The sequence below is a fragment of the Rhinoderma darwinii genome, chromosome 5 (genome assembly GCF_050947455.1).
Source record: "Rhinoderma darwinii isolate aRhiDar2 chromosome 5, aRhiDar2.hap1, whole genome shotgun sequence".
Taxonomy (NCBI): domain Eukaryota; kingdom Metazoa; phylum Chordata; class Amphibia; order Anura; family Rhinodermatidae; genus Rhinoderma; species Rhinoderma darwinii.
This window is the reverse complement of record NC_134691.1, coordinates 133,939,604-133,959,749: the sequence shown is the minus strand read 5'-3', so window position 1 is coordinate 133,959,749 and position 20,146 is coordinate 133,939,604. Positions and strand designations below refer to the sequence as shown.

Genomic DNA, 20,146 nt, shown 5'->3' with positions numbered 1-20,146 from the left:
TCCTGCAGTCCGACCTCCCGGGATGACACTTCAGTTCAAGTGACAGCTCCAGCCAATCACAGGCCAAGCACAGGCTGCAGCCAATCACAGGCTGCAGCGGTCACTTGGACTGCCGCGTCATCCAGGGAGGTGGGGCCCGATGTCAAGAGAGGCGCGTCACCAAGGACGCGTCACCAAGGACGCGTCACCAAGGCAACGGCCGGGAAGTTCTCGGTAAGTAGGAACTTTATCTTTTTTTTTTACAGGTTTTTCGCTGTTGTGTTCGGCATTCACTGTCGAGGGTGCTGAAAGAGTTAGCTCTTTCAGCACCTTGGACAGTGACGGGCGTCGACAAGCCTCATCTCTATGATGCCGGCTGCGCGAAAATCACGCAGCCGCGCATCAGACACGCATGACACACGCAGCTGTCAAATGGTTTTTGCGCTCGCAAAACGCCGCGTTGTTTGCGCCGTGTGAATCTCCCCTTAGTTTGCTACAACCACAATTTGTTTTTGCTAAAATAAACATACAGTAAAACGGAGTGTATATTAGTGTACGTTAGACCATTTCCCAAATTTTCTAAAAAGAAAAAAAAACTAAAAACATGCACACATAAACAGAAGAAATATATGAAAGAAGGACTTAGAGGTCTGTCGTCAAAGCAATTCTGGGTTTGGCTTAAAAAAAAATGCATGCAAAATCTGCACTGTTTAAATAAGGCCTAAGGGCTCATTCAGACGAATGTAAATAACGTCAGTGTGCTGCGCATGGAAATCACGCGCAGCACACGAACCCATTGATTTCAATGGGGTCGTTCACACATGCAGGAGTTCTCACGCATGTCCTATATCGGTGCGTTATCACGCACCTACGCGCCCATTGAAGTGCATGGGTGTGTGAAAACCACGCATCACACACGGATCGCGCATCAATTCAATTAAAAAAAGATGTGCTTTGCGAGTGCGTGAAAAACGTGAATCTGATAGGCTACATTCACACAAACGTAAGTCGTACAACCGAATAATACATCAGTACATTCACTTCGATGGAGCTGAACTGCAATACCAGACACAACCAATGGACTGGTGTGGTTACGTTTCTAACAGAAAGCAGCCATTTTTTTCCAATCCTCAACAACGCCTTTCAAAGGGGTTATCCAGCGACATAAAATTGATGGCGTATCCTCACGTTAGGCCATCAATATCTGATTGGTGGGAGTCCTACTCTCAGCATCCCCACCAATGATCAGCTGCTTCCCCTATATTAGTTACCCGGCTCTGCGCTGCACAAGTCGGTCACATTTGTAGCCTTCTCCCATTCACACTGTATATAAAGCCGCCATACTACCACAGCATAGTTAGCTGTGACCACGGGAATATGGAGACAACTTGTTACAGCAACAGATGGTTGTTTGACCAATGCAGAAAACAAAAGTCACATCACAGTCAAGTCGTCTGCTATAGAAAATAATGTAGAATCAGTGCAGGCAAAGTCCCAATACAATAACGTCGGATACTATTATAAAGTCTGCCTCGTAACTCTGCCAAAGACGGCTGCATTACAGCTCAGGGCAGGATCTGTATACTGAGGCCGCATGCGCACGACCGTATTCTTCATCAGTAATTACGGACACATTCATTTCTATTGGCCACGGACGCCTTTCAGTATTTTCACTGATGGGTGTCCGTGCTAAAAAAAATTATAGAACCTGTCCTATTCCTGTCAGTAGTTATGGCACGGACTCTCCCATAGAAGTCTATGGGAGCTTCCGTAAATACGGACGGTTACGGATGTGAATCCGTAAACTCTCCGTATTTACGAAAGCGTTGCTAGGCAACATGTTGATGACATCATTTGCAGCCTCCTTTTTTTACGGATCCGTATATAATCAAACACCGATGCAATATGGACCGTACGGATGAACTACGGATGCGGTCGTGTGCATGGGGCCTGAGAGCCAATGACATGGTTGGCAACTACAGAGAGAATGTAGTGTTAAATTCCAGCCATTCAAATGAACGGCCAACCAGATGTGCGGTCAGTCGGACAGCTTCAGGTACAACCTGTCATTGTTCAGTAGCATGCTCTAAATACAACCATTAGGGGTATAGCTCTCACACTACCATGAAAATTCAGAGTAGAGTAGTCTGCCTAAGTGGAAGAAACTTGTACAAGGGAATAGTTGCCTATACCAACCAATCAGAATCCAGCTCTCATTTCTAGATGCCCTTTGGGAAATGAAATCTGCATCCTGATTGGTTGCTACAAACTTAGATAAATGCGCCATCGTGATGACTTGTGACACTCATTGTGCTGCATCTGTACTATGAACATTATTTTACTTTGAATATAAAATGAATGAATCTTTCCACAACTAGCACAATAAGAACCAGAGCAGAAAGTGGGAGAAGCCAAGTTTTACACCCATGAAGCGCTCCACGGACCCATACGTAATAGTTGTGGAATATTGTGCCGTACATGCAACATTAATAACATATAAATGAAATGTGAAACGTCCTTATTATGGCCATATTCACACAGAGTAATACGTGCTGTCCAGTCAGGCACACTGCACACATGAGGAGCTACGCGTCAGGTGCACAGCCACACACAGGCCAGCAATGGAAGGCGGCGTTCTCTCTCCTCACCTCCTCTTACTCTTGTCTGCCGTGTAATAGGCCGCTCTTTTCTGCACCGGCTGGAGTGGTATAATGTCCGCCATCTTCCGCCGCTGCACGGAATGACGTCACCGGCGAAAAACCAGCTGAGAGCACGGAAGACCGAGGGATGTGACGTCACGGTCAGCTGACCCACCAGCGCGCTGTGTGAAGTGACTTAGCGGAGAGAGCCGCGTGTAGGGCGCTCGTGCTTCTGTCCTATACCGGGGGTCACGTTGTATTATTGTAGTGACCTGAAAGAAACGCGCTGCAGTCCGTGAACACACAGTGCGGCAGCTGCCGTGACAACCAGCTTTCATTTTCCATTTTAGGAAGATTGGAAAGTTTGTCACCTGAATGGTTACTGTTGGCAAATGCTCCACCTCATGCACGAGGCCCTTTTTGATTTGTGCAGCTCCTATGTAGTCCGGGTAACACTACATGGCTTTCAAGAGCCATCACTATTTTCTATCTGTTAATATAGTGGTGTGAGGGCTTATTTTTTGGGGAGGAGTTGTAGTTTCTATTTAACGTACTGGCAAACGGAAAATCAAATCCTTGTGGGGTAGAATTGGAAAAAGTTGCGTTTCCTCCATTATTTTTTGGGATTTGTTTTTACGACTTTCACCGTGCGGTAAAAACGACAACTTAACTTTATTCTGCATCTCAATACGATTACGGTGATACCAAATTGATATAGTTTTACTATTACAAAGACAACATTCTGAGAGCCGTAACTTTTTATTTTTCCATCCTTTGAGCGATGTGAGGGCTTCTTTTTAGCGTGGCGAGCTGTAGTTTTTATTAATACCTTTTTTTTTTTTTTGGTAAATGCAACTTTTCAATCACTTTTTATTACATTTATTTTTCTTAGATTTTGTTAGAGCTAAAGTGAGCAAAAACAACGATACTGCAGTTTTACTTTGAACTTCTAACCTCTTTGCGCACCTGGACATAATAGAACGTGTAAGGGGTGATGTATGATGCGGGCTCACATGATGAGCCCGCTTCGTATGCTGCGGGTGTCAGCTGTGTATTACAGCTGACACCCGGGACTAAGGCCTCATTTACACGAGCATAATATACGCGCGTGCTTTTCACGCGTGTCGTACGCACTTATATTAGTCTATGGGGCAGTGTAGATGATGCGTGAATTTTGCGCAGCGCGAGTGCGTTGCGTAAAACTCACGACATGTTCTATAATCGTGCGTTTTTCGCGCATCACGCACCCATTGAAGTCAATGGGTGCGTGAAAACCACGCATGCCGCACGGAAGCACTTCCGTGCGAACTGCGTGATTCGCGCAAGAGCTGTCAAAAGGATGAATGTAAACAGAAAAGCACCACGTGCTTTTCTGTTTACAAACATCCAAACGGAGTGTCAAATTAGAGATGAGCGCACCGAACTTCACCGGGTTCGGCCGAACTCGTTTTGACCGAACCCGGCAAAAAATGTTTGGGTACGCGACGGCAGGAGACAGTCACTGTCCACGGTGCTGAAAGAGTTAAATTGGTTCAGCTCCCTGGACAGTGACTTCCGATCACAATATACATATACGTGTAAAAAAAAAAGAAGTTCTGACTTACCGAGAACTCCCGGCTTCTTCCTCCAGTCTGACCTCCCGGGATGAGAATTCAGTCCAAGTGACAGCTGCAGCAAATCACAGGCCAAGCACAGCCTGCAGCCAATCACAGGCTGCAGCGGTCTCATGGACTGCCGCATCATCCTGGGAGGTGGGGCCGGATGACAAGAGAGGGACGCGTCACCAAGGCAACGGCCGGGGGACTGGAGGAAGCAGGCAGTTCATGGTAAGTATGAACGTCTTTTTTTGATTCACAGGTTGGTGTATATTGTGATCGGAACTCACTGTCGAGGGTGCTGAAAGAGTTACTGCCAATCAGTTAGCTCTTTCAGCACCTTGGACAGTGACGGGCGTCGACTAGCCTCATCTCTATGATGGCGGCTGCGCGAAAATCACGCAGCCGCGCATCATACATGGATGACACACGGAGCTGTCAAATGCCTTTTGCGCGCGCAAAAGGCAGCGTTTTTTGCGCGCGCAAAACGCACACGCTCGTGTAAATCAGGCCTAATGGTCAGGAACAGCGATCGCGCTGTTCCTGGCCGTTTAACCTATTTAATGCTATGGTCAATCATGACCGCTGCATCTAAGGCGTTAGAAAGTGGGGCAGCCCCCTCCAACAGCTCACCCCTCCACCCCATATGACAAGATCTAATGAAGTGCCCCCAGGTCTGCCTTCACTCTGCCTCTGTTAAGCCCCGCCAGAGGCACAGCTTAACAGAAGCCTATAAAAATTACTAGAACGTATTACAGTGTTCATTAGTATACATTAATATTGCAGGTTCGAGTCCCCTAGGGGGACTAATAAAATGTGTTAAAAAAAAGTTTTTCGTATTGGGAAAAAAAACATTAAAAGTAAATAAAAAAGCCTTTTCTCATTTTTCCTGTAATGTAAAAAATAAACAAAATTGATATTGCTGCGTCTGTAAAAGTCTGAACTATTACAATATAACATTATTTAATTTGGATGGTGAAAACCTTAAGAGAAAAAAAACCTTAGCTTTCAAAAAAATTAGAGAAAAAGTGATCAAAAAGTTGTACCAATGAAAGCTGCAGCTCATCTCGCAAAAAGAAAGCCCTCACGCTACTCAATCGACGAAAAAATAAAAAAGTTATGCTCAGAATGTGGTGAAACAAGACAAATCTTTTTTTAACAAATAGTTTTTCTTTGTAAAAGTAGTTAAATATAAAAAAAATCTATATAAATTTTGTATCACTATAATTGTATTGAGCCGCAGAATAAAGCTAAGTTGTTGTTTTTATTGCGTGGTGAAAGCCGTAAAAACGAAACCCAAAGAACAACAAAGGAGTTTTTTCCAGTTTCCCAGTACATTATATAGTGCTTTAAAGAGGCTCTGTCACCAGATTATAAGTGCCCTATCTCCTACATAATCTGAACGGCGCTGTAATGTAGATAACAGCAGTGGTTTTTATTTTGGAAAAACGATCATTTTTGAGAAAGTTATGAGCAATTTTAGAGTTATGCTAATTAGTTTCTTAATGGCCAACTGGGAGTTTTTTAACTTTTGACCAACTGGGCGTTGTACAGAGGAGTGTATGACGCTGACCAATCGGTGTCGTACACCTCTCCCATTCATGTCCATCTGTATTCACAGCACAGCGTGATCTTGCGAGATCATGCTGTGCTGTCACATAGACCCACAGTAGCTTTACCGAAGTGTCTTGAGAGTGAATAGACATCACCTCCAGCCAGGATGCGATGTCTATTCACACTCCCGACACTTCGGTAAAGTTTGTGTAGGACTTAGGCCTCATTTACACGAGCGTGTGCGTTTTGCGCACGCAAAAAAACGCTGCGTTTTGCGTGCGCAAAAGGCAATTGACAGCTCCGTGTGTCATCCGTGTATGATGCGCGGCTGCGTGATTTTCGCGCAGCCGCCATCATAGAGATGAGGTAGTCGACGCCCGTCACTGTCCAAGGTGCTGAAAGAGCTAACTGATCGGCAGTAACTCTTTCAGCACCCTCGACAGTGAATGCCGATCACAATCTACACCAACCTGTGAATAAAAAAAGACGTTCACACTTACCATGAACTGCCTGCTTCCTCCAGTCCGGTCTCCCGGCCGTTGCCTTGGTGACGCGTCCCTCTCTTGTCATCCGGCCCCACCTCCCAGGATGACGCGGCAGGCCATGAGACCGCTGCAGCCTGTGATTGGCTGCAGCCTGTGCTTGGCCTGTGATTGGCTGCAGCTGTCACTTGGCCTGAATTGTCATCCCGGGAGGTCGGACTGGAGGAAGAAGCCGGGAGTTATCGGTAAGTCAGAACTTCTTTTTTTTTTTACACGTATATGTATATTGTGATCGAAAGTCACTGTCCATGGTGCTGAAACAGTTTAAGTCTTTCAGCACCGTGGGCAGTGACTGTCTCCTGACGTCGCGTACCCGAACATTTTTTGCCGGGTTCGGTTAAAACGAGTTCGGCCGAACCCGGTGAAGTTCGGTGCGCTCATCTCTAATTTGACACTCCGTTTGGATGTTTGTAACCAGAAAAGCACGTGGTGCTTTTCTGTTTACATTCATCCTTTTGACAGCTCTTGCGTGATTTTCGCGCATGCAACGCAGGACCGTCAGTGTGGCATGCGTTGTTTTCACGCACCCATTGAAGTCAATGGGTGCGTGTTGCGTGAAAAACGCAAGAATATAGAACATGTCGTGAGTTTTACGCAACGCACTCACGCTGCGCAAAATTCACGCATCGTCTAAACAGCCCCATAGACTATTATAGGTGCGTACGACACGCGTGAAAAGCACGCGCGTCGCACGCGCGTATAATACGCTCGTGTAAATGAGGCCTTACTCACACAGCACAGCGTGATCTTGGAATTTCAGTGCGGCCATTCCGCAGCATACTACAGTAGCAGTAAAGAGGATGAGATTTGGGCAGGAGTCTACAATTCCCATGAGCCCTCAGCATATGGCAAGACTGCCCGCCCATATACATAGATTTATACACACATAGTATATTACGGAAATATCGGATATGTGGTCATAAACTGATGTTTTTGCATACTCCTAGGCTCGGAAGGACCACCATTTGACTTTTGGAGCGCAGATTTTGTTTAGTTGTAGTTTTGTTCGGGGTTTTACTTGTACTTCAGTTTATATTGTGGGGGCATATGTAATCTGTGCGAAGTACATCAGAAAATAATAAGGTGGTATAATAATGGAGTAAATAAATAATAAAATTAGCAATGAATGTGTGGAATGGTTTGTAGCAGTCGCTCATACACAGATCAGTGTCGCCCTGATAAATGGTGTCTTTTAATATCCCCCTTTTGGAACACCCACTGCACCTTTTTTCGGTCCTTCGCTTCTATGCAGTTTGCGTTAATTCGATGGGAAATTATTGCCCTTGTATAATACGGAAGGCCTCGCTTTCAGTAGAGATTATGAAGTTTTTTGGGCAGAAGTACTTTGCCCCCTCGCCCCTTCATGGTTTTCAAATATTAGGGCCTTAATCACCACCTCTTGAAACTGAAGGAATGTTCCTCAACTGGCCTGGATAACACGTAAGCGTGATACAATGGCATCTGTTCGATGTGCACAGCTTACTTTTTGTACTACTATGGGACTTGGCTGTGTGGTAAATCGGGGTATTGTACAAAATATCCACATTTCAGTATTCCCTAATCTTTGGCTTCTCCACTAGACACAAATACAGTACAACGCCCCCTCATCTCCGCTGCATCTACAGGGGTCCATCTGTGAGGTCAAGCAAATGACGTGGGGTTTTATGCGAGAAAATTAGTCTAGGCCATAATTTTGCATCATTGCGTTTCAAGAGTCTTGTTTTAATTTTTCCGTCGGCATAGCCATGAGGGTTTTTTTTTGTAAGATGGGTTGTATTTTTAATGCCATCATTTTGGAGTACATATAATGTATTTAAAAGTGTTTATAAAACGTCTAACTTTTATTTGGGGCAGAGATAGAAAAAAAAACAGCAATTCAACAAATGTTTTTAGGTTTTGTTTGTAGAGCGTGGTATGAAGGACATGTTACCTTTAGGGTATGTGCACACGGTAGCTTTTTTTTAAGTCTGAAAAGACAGACTGTTTTCAGGAGAAAACAGCTGCGTCGTTTCAGACGTAATAGCTCCTCCTCGCATTTTGCGAGGCATTTTTGACGCTCGTAAATCTTGAGCTGCTCTTCATTGACTTCAATGAAGAACGGCTCAAATTACGTCTGAAAGAAGTGTCCTGCACTTCTTTTGACGAGGCTGTATTTTTACGCGTCGTCGTTTGACAGCTGTCAAACGACAACGCGTAAATGACAGGTCGTCTGCACAGTACGTCGGCAAACCCATTCAAATGAATGGGCAGATGTTTGCCGACGTATTGTAGCCCTATTTTCATGCTTAAAACGAGGCATAATACGCCTCGTTTACGTCTGAAAATAGGTCGTGTGAACCCAGCCTTATTCTGTGGCTCAGTACAATTACGGCGATACCAGTGTTATATAGTTATATGTTTTGCAATTTTTACACAATAATACTTTTATAAAAAAAAGAAATCGTGTTTTATTGTCACAATATTCTAAGAGCAATAACTTCTTTATTTTACAGTTGATGGAGCTTCTTTCAAGGCTTGTTATTTCGGGACAAGCTGTTTTTATTGGTACCAATTTGAACACTTTTTTTATTACATGTTTTTTAGTCATTAAAAGAGACAAAAAACATCAATTCTGGCATTGTTTCTTATTTATCTTTTACTGCATTCACCGTGCTGTATAAATGATATGTTAAATTTATTCTCCAGATGGAAAAAATTCTGGTGATACCAAGTTTTTATATATATATATTTTTAAAAAAAAAATATGTTTTACTACTTTTACACAATAAAAACGAAAAAATTGTGTCCCCGGAACTTTTTTTAATTTTACATCGTTGGAGCTGTGTGAGGGCTTTTTTTTTCGCGACGAGCTGTAGTTTTTACTGGTAACATGTTGGGATGCGTGTGACTTTTTGATCACTTTTTACAATTTTTCTTTAAGGCAAAGTGACCAAAAAATAGCAATTCTAGGTCTTTGTTTTTTTTTTCACTGCGCAGGATAAATTATGTGATATTTTTAACCCCTTCCCGACATTTGACGTACATGTACGTCATGGAAAGCATTGACTTCCCGCAAAATGCGGTACATGTACGTCAAATGTTTGGCACCGGCTCAGAAACTGAGTCGGTGCCATCATCACCGGATCTCAGCTGTATCTTACAGCTGACATCCGACTGTAACGGCGGGGACCGAAATTAGCTTTGATCCCCGCCATTAACCCCTTAAGTGCAGCGCTCAAACGCGATCGCTGCACTTAAGGTGTTTGCAGCTCATCGGAGCCCCAGCAATGAAATTGCCGGGGTTCCGGTGGCTGCAATGGCAATCGGAGGCCTAATACTGGCCTCCCGGTCTGCCTAGCACCGAAGCCGGTCAAGATCCGCCCGGCGGCGGAGCCTGATCGGCTTCCGTAGCTGCCGGCAAGATGGCGCCGGGTCAGGAGCTGATCCGGCGTCATCAGCGGTGGATGTCAGCTGTACTGTACAGCTGACATCCACCTGTAACGGCAGGAACCGGAGCTAGCTCCGATCCCTGCCATTAACCCCTTCGATGCAGCAATCGAAAGCGATTGCTGCATCGTAGCGGTTACTAGCAGATCGCCAGCCCTGACAGGCAATCGGGACTGGCGACTGCTGTTATGGCAACAGGAGACACAATGGTCTCCTGCTCTGCCATTACGGAAGCCTATTAGGCCCCGCCGGGAGGCGAAGCCTAATCGGCTTGCTGTCAGTGAATGACTGACAGATCTAATACATTGCATTACATAGGTAGTGCAATGTATTAGAAAAAAAAAAATCTGACCGTTGGACCTTCAAGTCCCCTAGTGGGACTTGAAGAAAAGTGTAAAAAAAGTATAAAAAAGTGTAAAAAAAAGTGCAAAAAATAAAAGTTTGAAAACAATAAAAGTTTCAAGTAATCAAATAAAACACAATCCCCCTTTTACTCTTATCAAGTCCTTTATTATTGAGAAATAATAATAAACCATATGTATTTGGTATCGCCACGACCGTAACGACCTGAGGTATCAAAATATTGTATTATTTATTGCACGCGGTGAACAGCGTAAAAAAAAACGTAAAAAACGTTACCAGAGTTTCTGTTTTTCAGTCACTTTGCCCTACAAATATTAGAATAAAAAGTGATCAAAAAGTTGCACGTATCCAAAAATGGTACCTATAAAAACTATAGCTCGTCCCGCAAAAAACAAGCCCTCATACACCTCCGTCGACAAAAAAATTAAAACGTTATGGTTCTCACAACTTTGCGACAGAAAAAAAATACATTCTTTTTACAAAAGTAATTTTATTGTGAAAAAAGTTGTAAAACATAAAAAAATGCTATAAATTAGGTATCGCCAGAATCGTACTGACCCACAGAATAAAGTTAACATGTAGTTTATAACGCATGGTGAACGCTGTATAAAAAAACCGAAAAAAGCTGTGCCAGAATTGCATTTTTTTGTTTACCTGGCATCCCAAAAAATAGGATAAAAGGTGATCAAAAAGTCACATGTACCCCAAAATGGTACCAATAATAACTACAGCTCATCCCACAACAAACCAGTCCTCATACCGCTACGTCTATGAAAAATAAAATTAGTTATGGCTCCAATAAGTCAGGAAATAAAAAAATATGCAGTTGTGCCCGAGGGGAACATTTCTTCTGTTTGAAGAGGCGATTTATCAAGGACCTAAAATTAGGGAACCAGGAAAGGGAGGGCCCAAACATATCCGCTGGAAGCGACGGTGCCCGTATTATACCAGGACAACACTTCCTAGCAAAATTCCCCAAACTACAAAGGTGCCGAGTGTGGACCAAAAGGGGGATAAGAAATTACACCATTTATCAGTGCGACACTGGCCTGTGCGGAAAGGATTGCTTCACAGCGTAACACACATCTATGGATTATTAATTTTTTTTCATACCACCTGACTATGCCCCTTATATACTCCGCCCCGCTTACATGTACCCCCACATTATAAAACACCAGCAATACTCAAAAAATTTAGTACCAAGCAAAATCCGCTCTCCAAAAGCCAAATGGTGCTCCCTCGGCTCTGAACCCTACAGCGTGCCCAAACAGCAGTTTCCTTCAACATATATGGCATCGTCATACCCGGGAGAACCCTTTTAACAATTTTTGGGGTGTGTGTCTCCAGTGTCATAAGCTTGGCATGACATATTTGCCACTGAATGGCATATCTAGGGAAAAATATACATTTTTAATTTGCACCATCCGCAGTGCATTCATTTATGGAAAAGACCTGTGGGGTGAAAATGCTCACTACACCCCTTAATTAATGCCTTGAGGGGTGCAGTTTCCATAATGGGGTCACTTCTCAGGGGTTTCTTTTTATTATTTCACATCGGAGCCTCTGCAGTTGTGAACCAATACTTTGTAAATCGCCAAATTAGGCCTCCACTCCGCATGGTACTCTTCACTCCTGAGCCCTGTCATATGTCCAGGCAAAAGATTAGGGCCACATGTAGGGTGTTTCTAAAACCGGGAAACACTGCATAATAATTAGAGGGCTGTCTTGTTATGGTGGCACAAGCCGGGCACCACATATTGGCATATCTATGGAAGAAAATCCCATTTTCACTCTGCAACATCGAGTGAACACTAATTTCTACAAAACACCTGCAGGGTTAAAATGCTTACTACACCCCTTGGTAAATGCATTGAGGGGTGTCGTTTCCAAAATGGGGTCACTTCTGGGGGGTTTCCACTGTTTTGGGCCCACAGGCGCCCAGAAACCAATCCAGCAACATCTGCACTCCAAATGGCGGTCCTTTCCTTCTGAGCCCTGCCGTTTGCCCAAACAGCAGTTTATGACCACATATGGGGTATTGCCGTACTCGGGAGAAATTGCTTTACAAATTTTGGGTTCTTTTTTTCCTTTATTTGTTGAGAAAATGAAAAAATTTGCGCTAAAGCTACGTCTTATTGAAGAAAAAGGACTGTTTTTATTTTCACTGCCTAATTCTAATAAATTCTATGAAACGTCTGTGGGGTCAAAATGCTTACTACACCCCTAGATGAATTCCTCAAGAGGTGTAGTTTCCTAAATGGAGTCCCTTTTTGGGCGTTTTCATTGTTTTGTCCCCTCAGGGGCTTTGCAAATGTGACATGGCCTCCGCAAACCATTCCTGCTAAATGTGATCTCAAAAAGCCAAATAGTGCTGTTTCCCTTCTAAGCCCTGCCGTGTGTCCAAACAGCCGTTTATTACCACATGTTGGGTATTGTTTTACTCGGGAGAAATTGCTTTACAAATTTTGTGGTGCTTTTTCTCCTTCAGTCCTTCTGGAAATGAGAAAAAATTAGCTAAACCTAGATTTTTTTTGAAAAAATGTAGATTATCATTTTCACAGCCTACTTCCAATAATTTATGCAAAAAACCTGTGGGGTCAAAACGCTCACTATACCCCTAGATAATTTCCTCAATGGGTGTAGTTTCCGAAATGGGGTCACTTGTGGGGGGTTTCCACTGTTTTGTCCCCTCAGGGGCTTCGTAAATGTGACATGGCCTCCGCAAACCATTCCTGCTAAATGTGAACTCCAAAAGCCAAATGGCGCTCTTTCCCTTCTAAGCCCTGCCGTGTGTCCAAACAACCGTTTATTACCACATGTGGGGTATTGTTTTACTCGGGAGAAATTGCTTTACAAATTTTACGGTGCTTTTTCCCCTTCAGTCCTTGTGGAAATGAGAATAAATTAGCTAAACCTACATTTTCTTTGAAAAAATTTAGATTATCATTTTCACAGCCTACTTCCAATAATTTATGCAAAAAACCTGTGGGGTCAAAACGCTCACTATACCCCTAGATAATTTCCTCAATGGGTGTAGTTTCCGAAATGGGGTCACTTGTGGGGGGTTTCCACTGTTTTGTCCCCTCAGGGGCTTTGTAAATGTGACATCGCCTCTCAAACCATTCCTGCTAAATTTGAGCTCCAAAAGCCAAACGGCGCTCTTTCCCTTCTAAGCCCTGCCGTGTGTCCAAATATCCATTTATTACCACATGTGGGGTAGTGTTTTACTCGGGAGAAATTGCTTTACAAATTTTGCGATGCTTTTTCTCCTTTAGTCCTTGTGGAAATGAGAAAAAAAATCGCTAAACCTACATTTTCTTTGAAGAAATGTTGATTTTAATTTTCACGGCCTACTTCCAATAATTTCTGTAAAAAACCTGTGCGGTCAAAATGCTCACTACACCCCTAGATAATTTCCTTGAGGTGTCTAGTTTCCCAGATGGGGTCACTTTTGGTGGATTTTCACTGTTTTGGCACCGCAAGAGCCCTTCAAACCTGACATGGTGCCTAAAATATATTCTAACAAAAATAAGGCCCCAAAATCCACTAGGTGTTCCTTTGCTTCTGAGGCCGGTGCTTCAGTCCAGTAGCACGCTACGGCCACATGTGGGATATTTCCTAAAACTGCAGAAACTGGGCAACAAATATTGAGTTGAATTTCTCTGGTAAAACCTTCTGTGTTATAAAAAAAATTGTATTAAAAATTTATTTCTGCAAAAAAATATGACATTTGTAAATTCCACCTCTACTTTGCTTTAATTCCTGTGAAATGTGTAAAGGGTTAAGACATTTTCTAAATGCTGTTTTGAATACTTTGAGGGGTGAAGTTTTTAAAATGGGGTGACTTTTTGGGGGTTTCTAATATATAAGGCCCTCAAAACCACTTCACAACTGAACTGGCCACTGTAAAAATAGCCTTTTGAAATTTTCTTGAAAATGTGAGAAATTGCTGCTAAAGTTCTAAGCCTTGTGAGGTCATAGAAAAATAAAAGGATGTTCAAAAAACGATGCCAATCTAAAGTAGACATATGGGGGATGTTAATAAGCAACAATTTTGTGTGGTATTACTGCCTGTCTTACAAGCAGATACATTTAAATTGAGAAAAATGCTAATTTTTGCAATTTTTCACTATATTTTCGTGTTTTTCACAATTAAATACTGAATGTATCGACCAAATTTTACCACTATCTTAAAGTCCAATGTGTCACAAGAAAACAATCTCAGAATCGCCCGGATAGGTGAAAGCATTTCAACGTTATTACCACATAAAGTGAAACATGTCAGATTTGAAAAATGAGGCTCTGTCAGGAAGGTCAAAAGTGGCTAAAGAGGGAAGGGGTTAAAGTTCAGTTCGTTACAAACACGGCAATACCAATTCTGTATAGTTTTCCTTAGGCGATTTTTGTTTTTATTTCAAAAACATTATTATATTTTTAGTACCACTTGAGGACTTGAAGGTCTTTACTTCTGGTCGCCTGTACAATACACTGCCCTACTTATTTAGTACAGTGTTTTTGTAACCGTTATTTTTTTACTTTTGTACATGGCAGACCAGGAGGCCATTGTTATTCTTCCTGGTTGCCATAGCAATCATCAGTACTGTGCGAATGCTTGCATGGAGCTGATAGGGTACCGAGGGAGCCCCCTCCCTCTGTCAACCACTTAAGTGCCGCGATCACTATTGACTGCGGCATCTAAGAGGTTTTACGGCTGGGAGTGGAGCTAGCTCCTATCCTGACCCCTGCAGTGGGGTGATCAGAGTGGGCTCAACTGCTGAGCCCGCAACACTCGTGTGTTGTACCTGGATGGCAAACCATACAAACTTCTTCTCGGCCACGACATACCCATGGAAAGGTTAAAAGGGTTTGTCTGGGACATTTAACAGACTGGCTGCACACAGTGAATGTTATAAAGTAACAAAAGTCAAACTCGCCTAGTAAATCCTGCTTTGGTGCTGCCTCACCAGGGCCACCCGCCGTTCTCTGTTGCTGTCCAGCAGTGATTGTGTTACTACTACTGGCTTGTGACTGCTGTAGTCAATCACTATCTTCAGCGGTGATGGTAGCAAGGTGGGACATGACTGCTGAAGTCAGTTATAGACAGCAACAGAGAACGGCGCTCAGCACCGGAGCAGTGAGGAATTTCCCAGTAATGCTTATTTTGTTGTTTTGTCATATCTCCTGCTATCAGAATTTTTTTAAATGTCCTGAATAACCCCTTTAACAATAATTACAAATTAGGCAAAAAGTGTATTTAAAAAAAAAACCACAACTGTGATCTCCCCACAAGTCTGTTTTATTAAATACTTACATTCCTGGTGGAATAACAATTCTGGAGCATCTTTTCTTAGAACTGAAATGTTTGAATAAACTGTCAACTGGGTGTTACCGTTCCCGTTGTCAATGGTGTGTGTCCCTACACATTGACTCTATCCAATCAGTGCTGACACGTGTCAATAAGTTGGTATGGAATGTGCTTCCAAATCAATTACTGATAAAAAAAAAATAAGCTGTCAGTACCACAACTAGATCTTCAAAATAATATAATTTAAAGGGGTTCTGCATTAATTTGAACTTCAGTTACAACGTGTGAAAATATGAAGTGCTAACACTTTCTAATAATACATACGATCATTTTTTTTACAATAGACGTTATGTTAAAACTTTTCCACTGAGAGTGGCTACATAATGCATGGTGGTGGCAGGCTCGCTTCACTGGCGATCCTGCTTCCATAATAATCATAAGTAAACAGTCTTATCCTCGCAGCCGCTTGCACCTATCAGCCTGCACCCACTTTCGGCAGCATTTTAATACATATATTGTTAAAATGTATGCGCTCATTCTTTGTACCCATCTTCAGATTAGTGAAGAACCACTTTAAATCAATTCTGTCATCAGTTTATAAAGAACTTCTATAAGATACTCATAGTAATGTGTTTCCTGCTGAACGGCGCCACAAATTCATAATGGGGTGATGACATCATAACGGGCAGTCCTTATAGTAGTTTGTAGATGACAGAGCACCTCACCGCTAAGTTCCAAACTTATTTACTGATCAAAGATCCATAGGAAAAGTGCAACGTTTTAACCTATTAACATGGCAGGGTCTTTCTTAAGCGTGATAAGATTTCTATACCACCTCCTTTATGTAATCGCAAGGAATAGAACATGTGACCCTCAAACGCCAATGGTATTGAATAAACAATTAGTTCATTAATAAACACATGTGCATACATCGTATCAGTGGAATCACTATTATTCATAAACATTTTATTAATACAAACTATAAGTTAGCCATATTATATAAATAGCAAACTTTTATATTTTGTTGACAAAATGTTTTGGTATAATAGTGATTCCACTGATATGATGTATGCCCATGTGTTTAATAATTAGTTGGTTATGAAATGAGGCGGACACCAACAACGGAGGGCTCTTCTGCAAGGACAGTATATGTGCTCTTAGATTTTCACAGGTCGAGGCGGCAATCCTCACTAATGAGTCTTACATTTAGGTAAGCTATCCTTTTCCTCAATATGACTCTTTCTGTCAAAGGGGTTGTCCGAGATTATTTTTTTTTGGACATTTAAAACCACATTGCACATATTTACAATTTCATATTATACTTACCCTTGCAATCTTGCTTCGGTTCTCCACTCCGGCTGCTTTTTCCTGCTCATCACATGAGCTCCGACGTCACGTTTTCGGCCACCTCCACTGTCGTGTGGTATACCGATCACATGGTCTCGGACCAGAGAGACCTCGGATGGTGTACGACACGTCACTGATGACGTGTCGTTTCTGCGGGTGCTGGTTCTTTAGTACCCGCCCAGCCTATGTAGTTGTTCACTGTGAGCATGCCTGTATGTGTTCACAGTGAACAAGGACGGCACCTGCAAAACATAGCCACGTGTAGATACCCCCCGCCTTTATATACATAGCACCACTGTGGCCGGTGATTCCTGTCCAGAACGGATCGCTTGATGTCTCTGTCCATATATGGACAGAGACATCAAGCAAAGCGTCCAGAAGCGGAATCCACGACTACAATGGGATTCCACTACTTCGGTGAAGTACAATAGCGCTACGTACAATAGTGCTAGGTACAGGTAGGGGGAGGGGAGTGTAACATCTATGGAGGTGGGGGATGACATCTACGGAGGTGTTGGGGTGCAAAAAAAGAAGAATGTCAGCAGGGAAACACGAAGGATGTCAGCGGGGACGAGCAAACACAGCTCACATGAACTCTCGGTAGGCTGCACGCTCATTACAGCCTGCAATGCATGCAGGGAAAAGAAGTGTCATGAGAAGGAAACATCTACAAACCGGACCTGGAGTGCACGTAAACAAACGGCGCTAAATTCAAAGAAGATCTGTGGTAAGTGGATTTTTTTTTTTTTAAATACTGCTTTATTTAGGTTGTCTGTATAAGGGGTAATCTTTGACACACTTTTTGAAAATTTGATCGTCTCTCGGACAACCCCTTTAATACTATTAAGTTATATACCTTTTGCATGTGAGGAAATATGCTTCTTTCAACTGTTGACACATAGATACCTTTGGCATTTTCCCCCAACCAATTTAATTACATGCTAGGTTTGCAGGAATAATATACTGTACATATTCCTTTGGCAGCCAGTAATTGCATTGATACTGAGATATAAATTGCAATATGATAAGTGCCTAATTCCACATTCAGTGGAAAGTGTGTTTTCTTGCTCACAAGTTGTTCCATATTTTTTATATATTATTACCATTATGTATTTCAAATTTATTCAACAAAAGGTATTTTTTATATTGCTACTTTGTGTATATACAGTGGAGGAAATAAGTATTTGATCCCTTGCTGATTTTGTAAGTTTGCCCACTGTCAAAGACATGAACAGTCTAGAATTTTTAGGCTAGGTTAATTTTACCAGTGAGAGATAGATTATATTAAAAAAAAATAAGAAAATCACATAGTCAAAATTATATATATTTATTTGCATTGTGCACTGAGAAATAAGTATTTGATCCACTACCAACCATTAAGAGTTCAGCCTCCTCCAGACCAGTTACACGCTCCAAATCAACTTGGTGCCTGCATTAAAGACAGCTTTCTTACATGGTCACCTGTATAAAAGACTCCTGTCCACAGACTCAATTAATCAGTCTGACTCTAACCTCTACAACATGGGCAAGACCAAAGAGCTTTCTAAGGATGTCAGGGACAAGATCATAGACCTGCACAAGGCTGGAATGGGCTACAAAACCATAAGTAAGATGCTGGGTGAGAAGGAGACAACTGTTGGTGCAATAGTAAGAAAATGGAAGACGTACAAAATGACTGTCAATCGACATCGATCTGGGGCTCCATGCAAAATCTCACCTCGTGGGGTATCCTTGATCCTGAGGAAGGTGAGAGCTCAGCCGAAAACTACACGGGGGGAACTTGTTAATGATCTCAAGGCAGCTGGGACCACAGTCAGTCACCAAGAAAACCATTGGTAACACATTACGCCGTAATGGATTAAAATCCTGCAGTGCCCGCAAGGTCCCCCTGCTCAAGAAGGCACATGTACAGGCCCGTCTGAAGTTTGCAAATGAACATCTGGATGATTCTGAGAGTGATTGGGAGAAGGTGCTGTGGTCAGATGAGACTAAAATTCAGCTCTTTGGCATTAACTCAACTCGCCGTGTTTGGAGGAAGAGAAATGCTGCCTGTCAAGCATGGAGGTGGAAACATTATGTTTTGGGGGTGTTTCTCTGCTAAGGGCACAGGACTACTTCACCGCATCAATGGGAGAATGGATGGAGCCATGTACCGTCAAATCCTGAGTGACAACCTCCTTCCCTCCACCAGGACATTAAAAATGGCTCGTGGCTGGGTCTTCCAGCACGACAATTACCCGAAACATACAGCCAAGGCAACAAAGAAGTGGCTCAAAAAGAAGCACATTAAGGTCATGGAGTGGCCTAGCCAGTCTCCAGACCTTAATCCCATCGAAAACTTATGGAGGGAGCTGAAGATCCGAGTTGCCAAGCGACAGCCTCGAAATCTTAATGATTTACAGATGATCTGCAAAGAGGAGTGGGCCAAAATTCCTTCTAACATGTGTGCAAACCTCATCATCAACTACTAAAAATGTCTGACTGCTGTGCGTGCCAACAAGGGTTTTGCCACCAAGTATTAAGTCTTGTTTGCCAAAGGGATCAAATACTTATTTCTCTGTGCACAATGCAAATAAATATATATAATTTTGACAATGTTCTTTTTTTTTCTTTTTTTTATATAATCTATCTCTCACTGGTAAAATTAACCTAGCCTAAAAATTCTAGACTGTTCATGACTTTGACAGTGGGCAAACTTACAAAATCAGCAAGGGATCAAATACTTATTTCCTTCACTGTATGTGACTCATGACTGACTTGCCTGTACAGAGCCCTGAACTCAACCCTTACGAACACCTTTGGGATGAACTAAAACAGAGATTGCTAGTAAGGCCCTGTTGTCCAACATCAATGTCTGACCTTACAAATGTTCTTCTGGATGAATGGGCAAAAATTCTCTCACACATGCTCCAAAATCTCGTAGAAATCCTTCCCAGAAGAGTGGAAGCTGTTTTAGCTGCAAAGGGGGAACCAACACCATATTAATGCCACAAATTTAGAGTGAGATGTCATAAAAGCTCCTGTAGGTGTCCCAATACTTTTGTCCATATAGTGTAAGTGAAGGGAGGACACATCTGTATGGCATATCTGCTCTTGAGCGTACCTGGCTGAAACTAGTTGTGATGTCACAGTAGCTTAGGCTAAGTTCACACTACCATTAGTATACGTTTACCTCTTTTCCGTCAGAGGAAGAGAGGAACGAAAGATTAAATGGAAATCAATGGTTCCATTAGAATTACCATTGATTTCAATGGTAATTCTTTTATTTAAGTTGCTTTCCGTTTGTCTCCGTTCGCTAGGTTTCCATTATTTTTCACGGAAACAAAAGTCCTGCAGACTGCAATTTACTTCCGTTTAAAAAAACGGACACCTAGAGAACCGAGACAAACGTAAAGC

At 42.5% G+C, this 20,146-nt stretch overlaps 1 protein-coding gene across 2 annotated transcripts in view; it reads right to left on the bottom strand.

The window, feature by feature from the left end:
• ATP9B (ATPase phospholipid transporting 9B (putative)) overlaps nucleotides 1-2,726 on the bottom strand; it is a 286,527-nt gene extending 283,801 nt beyond the window's left edge. For both annotated transcript variants that reach the window (XM_075826526.1, XM_075826527.1), the window contains exon 1: nucleotides 2,628-2,726. In XM_075826526.1, the coding sequence (XP_075682641.1) occupies nucleotides 2,628-2,701 (74 nt within the window). In that variant the 5' untranslated portion in view covers nucleotides 2,702-2,726. The remainder of the gene's footprint in view (nucleotides 1-2,627) is intronic.
• Between the last annotated feature and the right edge of the window lie 17,420 nt (nucleotides 2,727-20,146).